General features: G+C 39.6%; 1 protein-coding gene across 3 annotated transcripts in view; it reads left to right on the forward strand.

Moving 5' to 3' along the window:
* The window catches only part of CNOT6L (CCR4-NOT transcription complex subunit 6 like), a 67,311-nt gene extending 53,176 nt beyond the window's left edge, over positions 1 to 14,135 (forward strand). For all 3 annotated transcript variants that reach the window (XM_030565133.1, XM_030565131.1, XM_030565132.1), the window contains 4 exons: positions 452 to 603; positions 2,139 to 2,366; positions 3,217 to 3,419; positions 5,854 to 14,135. In XM_030565133.1, the coding sequence (XP_030420993.1) occupies positions 452 to 603; positions 2,139 to 2,366; positions 3,217 to 3,419; positions 5,854 to 6,066 (796 nt within the window). In that variant the 3' untranslated portion in view covers positions 6,067 to 14,135. The remainder of the gene's footprint in view (positions 1 to 451; positions 604 to 2,138; positions 2,367 to 3,216; positions 3,420 to 5,853) is intronic.
* The last annotated feature ends 5,002 nt before the right edge of the window (positions 14,136 to 19,137 follow it).

Genomic DNA, 19,137 nt, shown 5'->3' on the forward strand with positions numbered 1-19,137 from the left:
TTGTCTGTGAGGGATGGATGCACAGAGACACTAAGAACAAACTTCAGCGCATCTCTACCATAATACCTATAAGAAATCAGAGCCATCATATAATTGTCTATCTGACCCTACATGTAGTCAACTTTCCTAGCTATAGTTTAACCAAAACAAACCTCTGAAAGTAAATTGCATATATTTTACCTCATCCATCCTTCATTTTCCCCTGGCCTTTTTTAGGTTGTGTGCTTTTGGGGGCAAGAATAGTCTTTTAGAGTATCTGAGTGTGAGTGAGACAATAGGCCCCTGATCTCATTTGGCATCTTTGGGAACTATACAGGGAATAAGAAATTGGATGTTTATGGTGAACTTTTAAAATGGTTTTTAATGCAACTGCCTATTTATGGAGAATGCTATCCATATTTGCTGTGTGTTTTGTCTTTACTTTTTACATTGGTGGGGTTTTTTTCCCCAGATTTACATTGGTGCAGAAGCACACAGTGGAGTTTAACCAGGTGGCAATGGCTAACTCTGAAGGATCAGAAGCCATGTTAAACAGAGTGATGACAAAGGACAACATTGGAGTTGCTGTAGTGTTAGAGGTGCACAAAGAATTATTTGGAGCAGGTCAGTATAACCACTACTGCTATCATGTGTATTGATAATAGGCAGTATTTGTTCAGATGTAATTTTTTTAATAAGTGAATTGCTCCTCTGTAGACTAGTTATGTAAGATATTACTGCATATAAGATTCTTGGCCAAATGTTTGCAACGGAGCACTGTTCGGTAGGCTACTTTGATGAAAACTCTTATAAAGTGGGAAATTTCTTGGTCACTCTGACATTAGATATGACACAAGGAGCATCAGGCATTTGGTATTCTACTCAAGACTCTCATTCTCCCCTACTTTGATTTTACTTTACTTTGCCCCAGGCAGGAGTGCTGACCTCTCTTCCAATAGCTGTTAGTGCAGTTCAACTTTTCATCCTGTTGTCTCTTCCCTCTTCATTTAATCCTTCACAGCATCTCTGTGGCAGTGCTGATGTTCCTCACTGGTTATCAAACAGTGTTTCAATAAAGGATGATTAATTAGTGATGTCTCACAAATGTCATTCAAAGAATCACAACTCTTTTTGTCACCTTTCAATTTAGTGGCCTTTTTTGTATAGCCCAGAAATTCGTAGGCAGTCTCTAATTGCAATGCAGGAAAAGTCTTTTAACTTCATCTCCTATCTAGTCTGCAGTCTCAGTTCTTAGGGAAGTAAAAGCCCTAGCTGTACTGTTTCAGCAATAGAACTCTTATTGCACGACCTTAACCAGGAACTTTGGCCTTTTCTTTGCGAACAAATTGCTGTACCAATAAGTAAGAACCAGTCTGAAAAACTTCTGCGTTCCTATGTTAAAACACTGAATGGCGAGGAATTTTAGGGGGCTTTCTGTGCTTCAATTTTGTTCTGTTAAGAGAACCCAAAATTCATGTGGTTCCCCTCTAATAGTTGGGGATTGATTAATTTTTCAGAGTAGCAGTAGGTCTGACAATTTATCCCATTGAGGGGGAATGTGCAGTTATGATGCCAGCAATAGGGATGAGTTGCCAAAGGTACACAATTCCCAAGCAGTGTATTCCATAGACAGTCTGTGCTCTCACAAGTGGTGGTATACAATACAACAATGGTTATTGCACTGCTAAATAGGTAAGTAATTTTGTCACTGCTGTTGTTTGAGCTTTTATCTGCTGTTGTGAGTAATTCACATAGTTGTACCAGTGTTTGGAAGACAGGGCATGAATTGTAGTTGACACTTAATTTAGTATCCTTTTTTTAGTACCTTTAGAAGGAGTTGTTCTAATTCTCTCAAATTAAACAGTTAATAGTCCTTCCAGTTACCATTTATCTCATATATTCAGAAGTTCGTATTATGAGACCTGTAACCAAATAAAGTTCATGTGAAACAAATGTATTTTTAGTGTGGGATAAAGCTTTATTTAATTTGTTGCTAGACTTACCTTTTTTTCCAGTTGTGAAAGTAGGAGTATTTCTTTACTATTTATCTACATTTGTAGCTGATACAGGAGTGGCAGAAATTTTGCATTATCATTTGCAGCAAGGTGGAATTGAGTACATTCACCTAATTGACTTCTTAATAAAAACTTTTAATCCAGGTATGAAGCCACTTCATGCTGTGGACAAACAACTGCTTATTGTGGCAAATGCCCACATGCATTGGGACCCTGAATACTCAGATGTAAAACTCATTCAGACTATGATGTTTGTCTCAGAACTGAAAAATGTCCTTGAGAAAGCCTCCATCAGGCCTGGCAGTCCAACAGCAGATCCTAATTCTATCCCTCTGGTGCTGTGTGCAGATCTTAACTCACTGCCCGATTCAGGTATTTAGAAATGGTTCATCATTTTTACTATTGTCTTTTTTCACTTTTGATTTTTATTAGAATGTTTGAGTCAGCTTTCCACCCGACATTTGTATGGTATGCCAGTATATCCATTATTATTATTATTGTGGAAAACTTTCTTCATAAAATCCAGTTGTGGTTCAAAATTTCCAAAAGAGTTAATATAACTCCTCTATTTGAGCAAATATCAAATACTTTTCATTTTGTTGTTAGCACTTTAAGTATTTGTCATGTGCAAGATTTGGTAAATATTGAGTATAATAAAAAAAAGCATAAAAAGATCTAGGGTTGATATATTTTAACTCAAGTTTAATATAGTAGTAGTAGTTATTATGTATCAGAAGTGTAGTATGCCTGTTTTGGACTAAGAGCTTGAGGAATGTTTAATATTTAGGAATTTGCAGTTCATGGTTTATTGCACTCTGTGTGAAAAGCTGACAAAATAAAATGAGGGCAGAAACTTGAGATGGATATACTGGAGTACTCCTGCTATTTAACCCTGTAATCGAGGAGAGAAATACCAGAAAATTTACTCTTAGTGCTGGCTGCTACCGTACGGTTAGTATTCTTATTGTGCTCAGGGTTTTGAAATGCTTATGCTGTCAAAGATGGCGGTGAGCCCTTTCATTATATAGATGCACTCAGGAAGTCAGACCTCACTAAAGGAGACTTAAAAAGGAAAAAAACTGGCTGCTCTCTCTATATGTCTGCGCCTATTTGGAGACCACGATCTTTCAACATGGTTCTTAACCTAAGGTATTTAAATACTGTGCATGTTGTGTTCAGTAATTAAATAATTCCACTAATTGCATCTTTGTTTTGCAAACAGGTGTTGTGGAGTACTTAAGCAATGGCATAGTAGCTGACAACCATAAGGACTTCAAAGAGCTGCGTTACAATGAGTGTCTCATGAACTTCAGTGGCAGTGGAAAAAACGGAGCTTCTGAAGGAAGAATCACGCATGGCTTCCAGCTCAAGAGCGCCTATGAAAACAACTTGATGCCTTACACCAATTACACCTTTGATTTCAAAGTAAGGGGTGATCTACTGAATTTCATTTCTCATGGACTGTGGGAATTACCATGCTGGATCAGACCCAAGGTCCATCTAGTCCTCTGTCCTGTCTGTAAGAGTGCCCAGCATTAGATGCTTCAGAGGAAGGTGTAAGAGCCTTGTAGCAGGCAGATGTGGGATAATCTGCCCCTCCAGCATTAGGTGTTATCCTAATCTCAAATGCTTAAAGGTGGGCTTAATCCCTGAAGCATGAGTCTAAAAACCCCTTCCAGAATTTTTTTTAGCATTGACTGTTATAACTCTGGATGTTCTTGTTATCCATGTAAATGTCCAGTCTCTTCCTGAATCAAGCCAAGTTACTGACCTCAGTGATATTCTGTGGGCAGTTCATTTCAGAGTCTAATTACATGTTGTGTGAAAAAGTACTTTATTTTACAGGCTTTGAATTTACCACCTTTTAATTTAATTGAAAGTTTGCTTGTTCTGGTGTTATGAGACACAGTTTGCACCAGTATCTCTTATTCTGACAGCTCAATCTCTGCTAGTACCTCATTTTTATGACCAACAAAGAGCGGGTTTGGAACAGGTATCTCACCAACATCTTTGGTAGTGAACACTGATACAAATAAATCATTTTAGCTTCTCACTGATTTCCTTATCTTAATTGCACTCTATAATCTGGTGATCCAGCAATCTTTGTTTGTTTGTTTGTTTGTTTGTTGCACAGGCTTCCTGCTTTTGATATTTTTACAGAATTTCTTGTTGCTATACCTTTTTAACTATTCGTTTTTTGAATTCCATCTAATCCCTCTAAATTTCCTTCTTGCCTATTGCCTACTGTAGTTATGTATCAGAGGAGTAGCCGTGTTAGTCTGGATCTGTAAAAGCAGCAAAGAGTCCTGTGGCACCTTATAGACTAACAGACGTTTTGGAGCGTGCATCTGACGAAGTGGGTATTCACCCACGAAAGCTCATGCTCCAAAACGTCTGTTAGTCTATAAGGTGCCACAGGACTCTTTGCTGCTTTTACTGTAGTTAAGCTTCTTATAATCCTTTACTAGGTGTAGGTTTCCAAATTTCAAGACATCTATCTGTCTTGAATAATCTGTTGGACCTTGCTATCGAGCCATACTGGCTTACCGCTCATCTTTCTGCTTCTCTTCTTGTTCAGCACTGCCTTTTGAGACTGTTCTCTCCTTATGTAACATCCAAAACAAAAATCTAAGGAATTTGTTTTCTTTACTTTTGATTTTGCAGCCTTTTTGACTAGTCTCTTCATTTTATTGCCTTCTCTCTTTTCTGAAGTTTAGTGTCACTGTGTTTGTTTGCATTTTGGTACCATCCTTCCCCTTAGATTGTTGAATTTAATTATATTGTGGTCACTGTTCTTTGGAGGCTTAGCTTATTACTACTTGAATCGACTTCTTTTGTGAGATGTTCAGGTATGTTGGTTAAGAAACAGTGCAGTGATAGAGGGACAGTGCATTTCTAGAAGACTGAAAAAATTGCTTCTGAATGTGCATAGTTGGCATCTAAGGGCTTGTCTACATTTCCCGCTGGATTGACAGGCAGCAATCGGTTCAGCGGGGATCGATTTATCACGTCAAGACTAGCGCTCTCCCATCAACTCTGGTACTCCACCAGGGCGAGAGGCATAGGCAGAGTTGACGGGAGAGCGTCAGCCGTCGACTTACTGCAGTGAAGACACTGTGGTAAGTAGATCTAAGTATGTTGACTTCAGCTACCTGAACAACGTAGCTGAAGTTGCGTAACTTAGATCTTCCCCTCCCCAGTGTAGACCAGACCTAAGACTTTGACTGTAACTTAAGCTCCATGTCTTTGTGATGAGGAAGAGGGAATACTTCCTTTACCCAGCCTCACAGGTGCAAGGGTTAAGGTGGTTCCCCCAAAAACTGTTGTATCGGGGACAGGAAAAACTGTTCTTCAGGATGTCTAGTCAGTGTTTGCTCCATTTTGCAATAGTCTGGAAATTCTGAGCTCATGTAAAAAAACTTCAGATTGAGTTACGTCATCTTATCAGTAGCTTTGCAAAGTTAGTCATCAAAATGTAGCCAAGTGTGCTTCCGCCCTGTTAATGCTGCCTTCAGAAAATTGTCTCCAGCAAAACAGTAGCAACTATAAAAAGGGAAATTTGTCCATTCACGTCCAGTGAGGAACTATTTAAATACTAAAATTATGCACAGATAATATATTTTAAAGTAAATTAAATGTAAAATATGTTCATCGACCGGTAATGCACAATTAAAATAAAGTAAAGATATTTAGAAAGACAGCACTAATTTGGCCACATTGCACATCCTGTGAATTGTAAAAACACATCAGGGACTGGGAGCTAGCAAGTGTGTGCAGCTGCCAAATACATCTTAGGAAAATGTTAAACTATAACTTGTGAGTGTCCTTGATTTAACAGAATGTTTCTGTCTCCCTATAGGGTGTGATTGACTACATTTTCTATTCCAACACTCATATGAACGTGCTTGGTGTCCTGGGGCCTTTAGATCCTCAGTGGCTGGTTGAGAACAACATCACTGGGTGTCCACACCCTCACATCCCTTCAGACCACTTCTCACTGTTAACACAGCTCGAACTCCATCCGCCGCTCCTGCCTCTTGTCAACGGTGTACACCTACCTAACAGGAGGTAGTGGAGCCCTGCCCCTTTGAGGGCTGGGACCTGTTGTTATGGACCTGTACAGTTGTAAATCAAAGTATGTAGGAGTGAAGTATGGCCAACCTTAAGCTGCTTCTTCAAGCTCCTTTCATTGTGTGTTTTGATATGAGATTTTGCACATTTTGGTGCATGTTGGTATCATTTGGCACTAGGGCTGGAACCAAAGTATTATTCCCTTTCCAGGATTTTAATTTAATTTTTAAACTGGTAAGCTTGTTGTTTCATTGGGAAGCTGTGTTTATAAAATGGGCAAATCAGATTCACAGCTTGCATCGTAATCTATTTAAAATTAATGCTTTCTTCCAAATCACAGCACAACAAACCCTCTTTTTTAAAAAAAACAAAAATAAACTGATAAATACAACACTTCAATCTGTTTCAGTTGTAAGGGAGAATAATTAGAAGTACTATTTTACTGAACTCAAAATGGAGATCTGGGTTCTGCATCCAAAATTAATTTTGCACATTAGCAAAGCACTTAATATTTAACTGTAAATTATTAACAGTATAGCCCTCCCCCCACATCTAGCTAATACTGGAAAACCAAAAATGGTTGCATATACATATTGAAGGGCTAAATCATCTCCTGGTGCAACTCTATTGACTACAATGGAATTATGCCATCAGAGAATTTGGACCTGAGCATTTAATGCCACATAGAACTCTTGGTTGGCAGACTTGGTGGTAACTTTCTTGGAGCTCCTTTTTTGGTTAAGAAATTCAGGAATTCAAATGGATGGCCTGTTTTGAGAGAGATGTAACAGAGAAATCTCCCTACTTTGACAAACCATGATGGGAAACTTCTGCAATGTAGGTTGGGAACAGGATTTAGAAGCATAAAATTAAGAAATTGCACTCAAAAAATCAGCTGCAAGTTTTCTTATTGATGAGTTCTAGGAGAGCAAATACGTTCCAACTCAATCTATAGGTTCCTGTTTCTAATGTTAAATTACAAAAATGATAAACTTTGGATTGGAGGTACTGGTTAAGCTAAGGTACAGGAAAAAAAACCCTCTGGAAATGATCTTACTTCTATCTCCAAAGTGAAGGTTAAATAGCTGTCTAGGTGCTTTTTGTGTGTGGGGGGAGGGAAGAGTGGTAGCCATAATCATTCCTTGGATTATTTTTCCTGACCCTAGTTGCCAAATAACCATCGTATGCTTTTAATACTTTGTGTTTGTTTTCCATCAAGGTTGAATTAAAAAGCTGCTGGTTCATTCCCAACTGTTAACACTCATTAGCTGTGTTGCAAATCTTCTTTTTTACGCTCCAGGGGGCCAGTTCCAAATGTTCTGCCTCAAGAGGCAGTAAACATAATGCAATTTTCTGAAAGACATTGGTTGGCGGCTTAATGTTTAAAAAAATATATATATGGCACCGTAACAGGAAAAGGTGGTGTCTGTGTTTTTAAGTTTTTCTTTATTCTGCTTTTTTGCTGCTATAAAATTTTCTTGAATTTATATTTTAAACTTTTCATGCACTTTACTGTTTCTAGTCTCAAAATGTGATATTTTTAATAAAAAAGAATTTTTCCATTTATGTGAATGAAATTTTTAAACAGATAAATAGCCTATATTTATGTCTCATTCATAGATTTCAAAAGGGTCACATTTAAATTGGTAAATTAGTTTTAAATACTAAGGAGCAATCTTCTGCCTTGCAAAACTAATACTTTAGCTTGTTCCATCATTCTTTAATTATATATTTCCTTCGTCGTTGTTTTCTTAGAAAATCAGGCTCTAGTAGAGAATGTTCCCTGTATTTGTTTAGGGGTGGGATGGGATGCAACAGTTGGTTCAATGAAACCACAACTCCCTTTCAAAATTGCCTTGGAATGGAGGCATCACCCGTCATCCAATATAAAATTGGAAGTTATTGTAGTTGAGTGAAATTTAATATAAATAAAAAATTTTGTGCAACACAAGAAAACCCAACCAACCAATTAAAAAAAAATTAAAAAAAAAGCAAAACCTTTTAAAGATTTTCCTCTAGGTGCAGGTATCTCTTTATATATACCTCAAGTGTTCAAGACCTAGGCATGCAGATAAATTGAAAAAATAAGTAGCATATAGTACTGGAAAGTAGAATAGCATGAAAAACTTAATTTTGTGGACATTACCTTTTGTAATCAGCTGCTGTATTCTTTTTTTGTTTTTCTTTTGGAGGGGTGGGTTCTCTGCTCTGGAGATATGCACTAACAAACCATTTTCCTCCTTTCATACACGCATGTTAACTAGCAATGTGAGCAATATTTCCTACCATACTTCACTCCCAATATTTTTGAGATGTTTGTATAAAATGGAATTTAAAGTTCACCTATGATTGTATATGAACTGCAGAGGAGCCTGTTTATAAATAAATTTAAAAAAAACCCCACAATCTTTTGTAGTGTTGGGGGAAAATAAAAAAAATTGGGCAACAGAAACAGCTTAAGTTTTATTTTCTTCTGATTCATAATTAATTTGAGGCACTCTGTTGCAGGAAGGTGTTTAATTGGGTTTTCTCTGCTTCAAAATGCATTCTTCAAAATGTTTGTTATCCTGTTACTTTAAAAAAAAATGTAATTGACATTGCACAAAAGCTTTTATGTTGAAATGGATATTGTTTGTTTTAGTTGGCCCACACAGCTGAGCATGTTAATCCAAATTTCATGTGTGGTTCTCTCCTGCCCCCCTTCCCTCCCCGCGCTGTATTGCCCCTTTTTTTTTTTTTTTAAACAGAAGGGGCAGTATCTGTATTGAGCTTCCATTTCCGGTGATCAGAAATGCTGCTGTCCTTCGTGTTTTTGTTTAAAATACGGAAAATCTGGAACTCTGTCAATAATAATCTTAAGATGAATAATATCTTTAGATAAAAAAACATGCGTACGCATTATCCAGAAGTCAACATAAATTACCATATGTGTCTAAAGTGGAAACTCATGGCTTTAAGTAGAAAAACCTACACATTCGAAGTTGAGCTTTTCTGCAGCTGTGATTCTTCTGATTGCGAAAACTGAAAACTCGGTACCCTATAAACGGGGTGTGTGTGTGTGTGTGTGTGTGTGTGTGTGTGTGTGTGTGTGTGTGTGTGTGTGTGTGTGTGTGTGTGTGTGTGTGTGTGTGTTTTGGGAGGGGGAGCAGGCAGGGAAGAGGAATCTAGGAAAGTGGTATCACTAATTTCACAATAGATAAATGTACAACAAAATACACAAAATTATTCTCTCCATCACTGATGCTTGTCTCATAGCTTTAAACACTGGGAACACTGCAGCATCCTCAGGACTGGTCACAGGAAAAAAAGTTCAAATTCACATACTGCTCCTTGCTTAGTTGGTTTTGTTTTAAAAATATTGTGCCTGGTGTCAACTTCTAAGCAACAGCACTGCCTAAAGGAAGCAGAGAAAAAAATAGAACACCGTTCTACAGGCAACTTTTTAAAATTCGATATGGTAAATCTGTTAGATATGAGGTTTTGTGTGTGTATATAAAAACATTTTGTACAATGTAGCTGAATATTTTTGTTTCATTATTTTGATGTAAGGAGTGTGAACGTTTTGTGTACCACACGTTGAAGTCAGGTATGGCACAATGGGTTTTGAGACCAGCTTTTCTTCCCATTTGCCTTGTTCAAAGCTTTTCTTTCTTCCTTTCTTTCTGTTTCTAGCATTCATCAAGAAAATACTTCATTTTACCAATAAGCTTACTGTGTGTTTGAAGCCACTCTTGTTTCTAGTCAGCAGAAATACAAAACTTTTTTTCTTATTGGTTCCAACGACTGCTTGTTATTCTATGTTTATAAACCGTAGCCAAAATCTTCGGTCCCTTAAAATCTTCAAAAGCACCTACCCCAGGGTTGGCCTAATTCTGTTCCCAGGGTTTCACCATTGACTTCAGTGGGGACAGAGTCAGGCCAATGCTGAGAAAGTCTGGAAAATCTCCCATCCTGGGTGATTTTGAGTTAAGCTTCCTCTCTCCAGGGACATGGCCTGATGCCGGAATTACTGTGGCCTGTTTTTCCAAGGTGCTGAGCACCTGCAGCTCCCATTTACTTCACAATTTCTGAAAATTCAGGCCAGTTACATTTTGGTGTCCGAACATGATTTTAGGAGCTTAACTTTCAGCACCTCATTCTGAAGTCTTTGACCTAAATCACAAGGGAGTAAATAAAAAGATATTAAAGGCTCATATCACTTGATTCCACGGGGACTAAGTTTGGTGAGGAGATCACAGGTATGAAGTATAGAGAGGAGACAAGCTATAAAAGATGGTTTTAATTCAAGATTATTCTGTTTTGTCACACCTGATATATGAGGGAAATATGGTCGGTAACTTTGAGCATTTACATCCGTTCAGATTTCTAAATCGTTAGTGCATTATTAATACTCTTTCCATAATCTATTAAATTGAGAAGAGGAAGGTGTGGGCAGTTAATATCAAAATCATTTAAACCCAGCAACTGAAGTGACTATATTTTTATTATAATTCTTGGCTTTCGGCATCAAAACTTGGTTTGGCAAGATACTTGGCATACAAGATTTAGGAATGGAAGGAGTTTTTTAATACTAATTATCAAAACAATACTAATTAGATTGCTATTTAAATATCACAAAGGGTTAGTTGGATATAGCCTCAAATTCATATAAATTTGAAAAGGAAGTTGTAGTAGTCATTAATCTTCAAATAAATGTTTTTTTAATGGCTTGAGTATTGTACATATTTACATGGTTAATCTCGTATCAGTTATTCTGTACTGCCATGTAGATATTCTTCTTTATTTACAAAAATCTAACTTCACAAAAACAAGGAAATGTTACATTTTAAGATTACATTCTGGAATGACACATCATCTTCTATATTGGGAGATGACAGGTTGAAACATACATACTTGGAGCATGTCTCACTGTTAGGAGATGTCTAAGCATGACGAAGTGAGGGAAGTGATGTGTCCTGCTTGTGTTAAAAGTTTAAATCGCCTTACTCTTGTGAGTTTCAGTGCTCTCTCTCTATTATTTTTGTCATTTGATCCTCTGAAGTTTTAATACAATAGAAAACTCTCCTAGAATTGTGTGAATGACTCAATAGACTGTAGAGTATTGTGTACATATATACTTAGGAACCTGAGTGGTCCATCAAGTACTTGATCTGTTTTATCAGTTTGCAGTAGGAAGCCATTAAGGTAAAATAAATCCTTTTAAAAACATGGAGCCTGACAGCATCATTTGAGAGATTGGTAATGGGATAGCGAGCTATTTACCTGGATTACCATTTCAGATGTGATTGCTTTTACACAATATTCATAAAATGAGTTGCCTGCTAGGCGGAGAAGTGACACCACGGGAGAAGTGCTGGCCCCACTGAATTCAATGGGAGTTTTGACATTGACTTCAGTAGGGGAAGGATTTCACTGCAGTTGTCCAGGTTATATAAGCACCACACTTGCTAAAAATTTAACATCTGGATTGATAGTCTGAAATATCAGTGGCTGAATACATGCAGCAATTGGATTACTTCCGCTTTCCTGTAGAGGTGGTCTGTCCAGAACACCATTGAGATGTATTGGCAGAGCAACACAGGGAAGCTTTTCTCATCTCTACTTGTATAGATGTTGAACAGATGACTCAATTTGTTAGTACCTGAGAGAGGGGACGTTAAAAGGATGATTAAAAATAGCTGAATAAGTTAGCTGAATATTGGCAACAGAGAAAAGTTCACTGTTAAGGTCTGGGCCTGCTAAATTCATAATGTGAAAGTCATTCCATGTTAGATTGGTAAATATTTTGCAAGAATACAGTAATAAAAAAAAATCGGTAAAAAGTTTTCTATATAACAGCTTTAAAAAACCCAAACATTTCTGAAGTCTTTATGCCAAGTGTCAAAATTGAAATAACTTGCATAAGTTTATGAACACTTTAAAATGCGTTTTACATAAATACCCCAAAGCACTGTTATAACTGATTGGCGGGGATATTAAAATGCTGAACTCTAAACTGGTGCATCTTTATCCTGTGTAGTAGTGAGGACAGTTTGTACTGATATTTACCAGACTTTATTTAATTTCAAAATCACTGGGAGAAAAAATGATCAAGTTTTGTCTTTGAAAGTGATTAGAAAAGTGACTAACATCTTAGCAAATCTTAAAACATGGCATACAAAGTAAACTTGGCTGGATTGGGTTGGCTGGAAGATAGAATACTTCAGGGACAGCTGTTGTTGTAGATTCTAAAATAAGTATGAAGTTGAGGAAATGTATTTTACTATAATGTATTTGAACAATTTTGATGGCAAAGCACGCCAAGTGATATGACTCTTTTCAGCATACTACAGCGTGTTTAGCTTGCAAAGTCCTTCACTGTTTTAGTAATGAAAGGTGGAGTGATTCTGATATTACTTGGCCTCATCCTTTTGTTAAACTGTTTCCAAGAGTAAGAGATTCACCAAGTTCTTCTTTGTCTCTGTATTTCTTTTTGTTTTAAAGGAAAGAATCATGGTGACTCTCTTTACAAGTGACATTGTTGATATTATTTTGGCTTTGTTTTCCATTTTTAATTATTATGTAGTATGGTTTTTCCAAGCAATTAAAGTGTTGTGTGCACCATGTTATCAAAATTTGCCTGTAAGTCACTAAACTCATAAGTTTGACTGGATCAGTGGTGATACAAGCTCAGGCTTTGTTTGTTTTGTTTTTGAAAACTAGACAATGGGAGTATAATGCTCCTAGGTACATGAACTGTGTCTGGGTAATCTGAAACTGCGCTATAATTTTTCTATACAAATCTGTTAAAATACAGTTTTCCCATTTTATAAAAATTTGAACTAAGCAAACTTTTCCTGAATCCTGACTCAGCTCTGCATTTGAACAGCCTCATTATTGCACAAACGAAACATGAATTAAGTGCCAGTCCTGCTCCCGTTGAGGTCTTATTTGAGTTTTGCCTTGACTGCAATGGGAACCAGGTCAGGCTCAAAGTCTGCATTGAATGCAAATTTCTTAAACACCAGCTTTTAGGAGTACTGGGGAGGGACGGAGAGGGGTGCACTTTTGAGATTCCGTATAGTTGTCCTAATGCAACACATTCTTGGATTTGGAAAAGTTTTCAGAAATGCACCACTGGATTCTGGTTTTTCTCCTTTCTGGTAATACACAGAGTCATAAGTTAAATGGGCCTCTTGCCTCAGATATAACCTGCTTAACCATATAATCTTAAATAAGTGCCAACTGAGGGAATCCGTAGGGGGATTTGCTTTACTGTGAATCCTGCCAATTACATTTCCATAAGAAAAATATTCTCTAATCTTTAAATTTTGTTTCATACACAGTTCAGGTGTCTCATTGAAACTACATGGGGGTGTATAAATATCTTCATCTAATGGTTGAAAAGCAAAGCAGTTGATTTTTAGACCTGAGCAAAAAAGCTTATTCAACTTTTCCCACAAAATAATTGTAAAACTCTTGACCTTTCTCCAAAACAATCAGTTATTTCTTTCCAAATTGAAGTAATTTTTAAAAATGCAAATGATTTTTTATTTTTAAAAGTTTTTCTTTAAAAGAAACAAAGTGCCATGCAACTGTAGCTTCAGCTGACTTCCCTGAACCAGTCCATTGAATTCCACGTCATTCATAATTCTAACTTTTATTGTGAGACTGTCGGACAGAAATCACCAGCTCTTCGTTTTGTTTATTAGTTTACCAGTCAGTGAGGTGGGAACTCTTAATTACACAGCTCAGTGGAAGTATTTTGCGCAATATATATACTGTACAACATGTATGTGCAAGAGAGAGGTTTTACTTTTACAAAAAAGATATGAACAATACAAAATGAAGACAGTAACTATACTTGCCTTTTTAATCTATTTTATGGCAGCTCAGAAGGGAGGTGCTGAAAACCTTGAACGATTGTTGTCAAATCAGATGACAAAATACCGTTTTTTTTTCTTCCATTACAGAAATTGGGTACTGATCACACATGATGTGTATAGGGCTAAATATCTGCTTGTTTCTTTCTTTGCACTTGTGTACTTTTATTTCCCTCTGTAGGCAATAAATGGCTATTTTGCAACTGCATTTTCTTTCCTGTTTTTGTTTCTACTCTTGAGAATTGTATGTATCACAAAAGGAGTTGGGAGGCGAGGAGCTGGATGTTGGCACATGGCCCTTACTGTTGCTACTTTCTGCTCTGCATCAAATTGTACATCTAGGTGTTCACAATTCAGTGGCTGCTTCTGGCCACACTGTGGGTGGGTAGGAGAGATTGCCTGGGTAATGGAGTCTGATCCAAAACCTGTTGAAGTCCATGAGAGTTTCTCCATTTAATTCTGTGGGTTTTGGACTGCTGTATGCTTTATGAAAGATGAGAGGTGTAATTATGTGAATGTCTAGTATCTAATAATCAGGTTTTAATACAAAAGCCACATCCAATTCTTGCATGTGTAAAGGTTAACCCTTAAAGGTGCTGCAAGTTCTTAAGTATCTGTGGGTGTGAATGATTAGCCCTGGAATTGGGATTTACTAGATAATTCTATTGAAACACAGAGGATGAGCATCCGGCTCGGTCCCTTTGTAGCTGGTTTGGCTGTGTGGTGCTGACAGGGTAAAATACTAAACTAACACACACATGAGTGTTACAAAGTGACACAAGCAGATATTACTGTGATGCACACGTGCAGTAGATCTGCAAAGGAGCCATTTTTTAAAGTATGCTACCACACTTGGCAGGCCACAGCGGCTCACTACCAAGTGCAAGTCTTCAGTTCATCTTCCTTCTGTCAAGAAATCCTGTTTCTTGGTGCTAAAAGGTGAAGTGTGTCCCTCTACTTTCCACTGTGAAGAGTACCAATCTAGTACACTGCTTCTGTCCAGCATATGTACATCAGAAGCTAGGAGTCGGAAGTATCTCTTGTTACTGTTCTGTAAAGTGGTAGCTCCAGGCCCCAGCGCTCCAAGCACGTGCCTGGGGCGGCAAGCCACGGGGGGCAGCCTGCTGGTCGCTGTGAGGGCAGCAGGCAGGCCGCCTACAGTGGCGTGCCTGCGGGAGGTCCGCCAGTCCCACGGATTCGGCGGCAATTTGGCAGTGGGTATGCTGAAGCTGCGAGACTGGCGGACCTCCCGCAGGCGCACCACTGAAGACTGATCTCAGTACGGGCCTCGAGGATCTACTGCCCGCCGTGCTTGAGGCAACAAAAAAGCTAGAGCCCCCCATCCTGGTTCAGTAGTGCCTGTTCGCCGTGCTAGAGGGAGGAGTGGCTTATTGTCATTAACAGTGATGCCACTGTGCAAGCAGTGGCAACGTTTTTTAAGTTCACTGATGTAGGTTCAGTGCTTTTGGAAGTTTACAGAGTCTAGAAGCAGTAGCAGTAGCGCCCGCCAGCATAAGCGTTTTGACTATTTGTACTATTACAGTAGATCCTCAAGGTCCATACTGAGATCAGCGGTACATGCATTGTGACGTGTGCACATGGAGATGGACCGTTTCTTCTGCTTAGACTACAAGCTGTGGAGGGCAGTGTGGTCCTCATTTAAACTACAGAGTGAACCGAGGCGCAGGGAATAAGTGACTTTTCCCAGATGTCACAGGGAGCCTGGAGTCCCAGTCCAGTGCTTGAACTTTCTGGCCTTGGCCTGTAACTAGATAGCAGACTTTTTATAAATATGTTATTCTGATTGCTGCTGGGCTTTTCCTGCTTCGTTTTTGACCCAGCAGTCACCTCGTGATATCCTGCCTGTTCGAGAGATTAGCTATAATGTGGTGGCTAATGAGTACCAGGAGAGCAAAGTGTAGTACACCGCTACCTCGATATAACACTGTCCTTGGAAGCCAAAAAATCTTATCGCGTTATATTGAACTTGCTTTGATCCACCGGAGTGTGCAGCCCCCCCGGAGCACTGCTTTACTGTGTTATATCCAAATTCGTGTTATATCGGGTGGTGTTATATCAAGGTAGCGGTGTATTTAAAGTCCAATGTCAATGCAACTTTTAACATGATGACTCTTTTTTTTTCTTTCTTTTAAGGTCTGACGTCTTACAACCTACCAGGACCAGAGTCCCAACTTACCAGTGATATCAAACATTTATTTCCCAACCAGATGGCTCATGTGGTATCAGACCTTGTGTTATGCTTATAAGAAGCACACGGGATCTTTTTCAGGGGAAAAGGCAATACGCCGCATTTATTGGAAATACAACAATTAGCATATGCACTCAATCAGACCCACTACACTATTCCACCAATCGATGTTATAGTTACCAGGCTAGAGTCCGGATCAACCTAGTGGCCAGCTAGGTTGATCATGGGTAGGGAGGAGCCGGGTTCTGTCGGTCCCGACGTGATGCTCCAGGGAAGTCTTGGCAGGACGAACCCAAAGTTTCATGGCAAGGCATCCTGTTTATATAGTGATTTTTACTTCTTTGGGGCCAATGAGTTTTGCACTGTCCTGCTGTAATCAATTATTGTTTGAGTGCTTATTTTTTTAAATTGTCCTTTTCATCCTTTATCTTGTTCTTTCATCACATCTCTCAGGGAGTTACCCCATGGCTGGTTTTGATCACAGCTATCTCCTCACCACTGATAGGTGCCTGTCTCATCTTTAGAGTCGTCAATCTGCCCTCCTCTGACATTTCAATAGGGGTGTGTTGTAATCTTCTGGCGCCCTTACGTCTGTCCTCAGTTCCTCCCTAGAACATCTGGTTTGGTGGTGGCCTACACACATTCATCATTCACACACAAAACAGAATTGATTTACACAGAATATTTTGAACAGGAACATCAATTTGCAATGCAAAAGAAAAACAATCATTGCATTCTTTTACTTATTTTAAAGTGCTAAACCTACAACAAAGTGGTGACCCTAAAAGGTTTGTTTCTGCCTTGAAACCAGCCCAGACACAGATTCTGGCTGATGTATCTCTACCAATGGCCCATTAGACCATTCCTTTCTGCTTTCAGAAAGAGTGGCTGGCAGGATATGGTCAAATTGTACATCAATACATTTAATACATGCTATATTATTATTCTTTATCCTTTTATTCTAAATTATACAAAGTACAAACATAAAATCCTACTACTACACTTGGAGTAGTCAGATTGTTCTGCCTCGTATCCCTCTTTGGCATTTTTCCAGAACTGAATACAGCAAATCCTGCACTCTCCCTAGGGAAGGAAAGTTTTGCTGGCCTTAAGGGATGGGGAGCAAGAAAAGATTAATTGGGAAGTCCCCTGTGATGTGTCAACAGATGGAATACATCATGATGACCCCATTAGACAAAGCTATGGTGAAAACATCTCTCTGAGACTGAGAGGAATGCCCCTGTGATGGGGGAAGTAAAACAAAAGCAAGCATGTATTGGCAAAAGCCTTGGTCATTATAGGTCTCAGTAATATGGCTCCCCTCTTTATGAAACACACTCAAAAATATTGAAATGTTTGTGCATCCCTGAAACCAATACAATCAGCTTTGTGGCTTCATTCTGTATATCAAAGGGAGGGAGACGTCCTCCCTCTTGACCAAATGGAACTGCGGTTTCTGCTCAAACCTCATTTCCAAAGCGTTTGTTAACTGGGGTATTTTTATTTGTAGTGAGGGCCACAGATCAGCAACATGAGGTCTCTCTCTATGCAGCCGTGGAGGCAGACCAGACTTGTCAATCAGTAGAGAAGTGGCTCCACCTCTGAGAAACCTGTGATTTTTTTCATCTGCCTCCTCTGATGCATGTTGCAGCCGAGCTCCTCCCTGCTGCAGAGCAAAGTTTGGTTTTTTTGGTGTTTTTTTTAAATAACTTTAAAACAATTGAAGTCTCCAAAGTCCTGGGTTCTGCCGCTGTTGGCAGAAGGAATTCCCTATTTCCCATGGTCAGTCGAACTCTCCATGTGCCCTACTCACCCACACAGATTACAGCGTGGTGATGAAGGGTACAACAAGAGGGAAAGCCTGACATTGTGTCTTCTGCACCTGCCCTGCTGATTGAGTGCCTGCATGGAGATCGTACTCTGTGCCTATTCTGTGGAGACCCAGGGCCTTCTCAAGTGCTCAGATTGGGCCGGGGTTTCCCGCAACCTCCCTCACCAAAGCAGGAAAGCTCCCAGGAAACACTGGCCGCACTTCAGCAGCAAAATCTCTCAGGCCGGGCACAGATGATGGCTCCCTCCCCTTCCTACCCCCATGCAGGGAGAGTGTAAGTTGAAGGACAACATCGCAGGCCCAGAAAGTTTCCTGCCTCAGTCACCGTTACTGACCATGAAGCAGCTGCCCAGCTCCTCTAGAACAGGTATTGTGGTGTCAGGGAGCTACAGAGCAAGGACAGCTTGGTAAGGGGCCCCTGGATTAACCCTGCTCTCTCTTCCACAGCATTCCTCCCTACTAGCAATGTCAGCCCAGCGCAGCAAGTGGGCCAAGAACTCCTTTTTAAACCTCCAGGGTTGGAGTCTGGTGCCCCCAGGTGGGGTCAGCCTAGTCCAGACCACATCCAAAATCCCCCTTGAACAAAGCATGCCTCTCTGAGACGCTCCCTTCTGGACTCAGTCCATTGCAAAGCTCCAGTATGAGCTGCTACTTTCTCAGGGCAAGAAAGCTGCTTATAAATGGTAACCTTCTCTCTGGTGGACTCTGTCTGAAATTTCCCTCGGAGGAGGAGAAGGATCAAGGGCATCTTAGGAAAAAGGCCTTTCTCAAGGTACATCTACAGAGCCGGCAGCAGCAAGCCTCCCAGCCCGGCCTGACAGACTGAGGCTAGCAGGGCTCACGCTAGTGCTCTGAAAATAGCTGTATAGGCTGCGCTTTGAAGTTGTAGCTCAGGCTGGAGCTGGGGCCCTGAAGTGTCTGGGCTCTCTGCACAGCTGTTTTTAGACCACTGGTGTGGTGAGCCCTGCTAGTCTGAGTCTGCAGAGGAGAGGCTTGCTGCCATGAGCTGGGCAGACGTACCAGACGTTCAAACCCCTCTCTAGTTGCCTCAGCAAAAAAATACAAACAGGCTCTGGACCTGTCCCCTTCCTTCCTATCATACTGCTCTGAAATGGATGAAAAGAGAAGAGCAAGGCCCTGGTTGATGAAGAGCAGAACATAAGGGTGAAG

This window comes from Gopherus evgoodei, chromosome 5 (genome assembly GCF_007399415.2).
Source record: "Gopherus evgoodei ecotype Sinaloan lineage chromosome 5, rGopEvg1_v1.p, whole genome shotgun sequence".
Classification (NCBI taxonomy): Eukaryota; Metazoa; Chordata; order Testudines; family Testudinidae; genus Gopherus; species Gopherus evgoodei.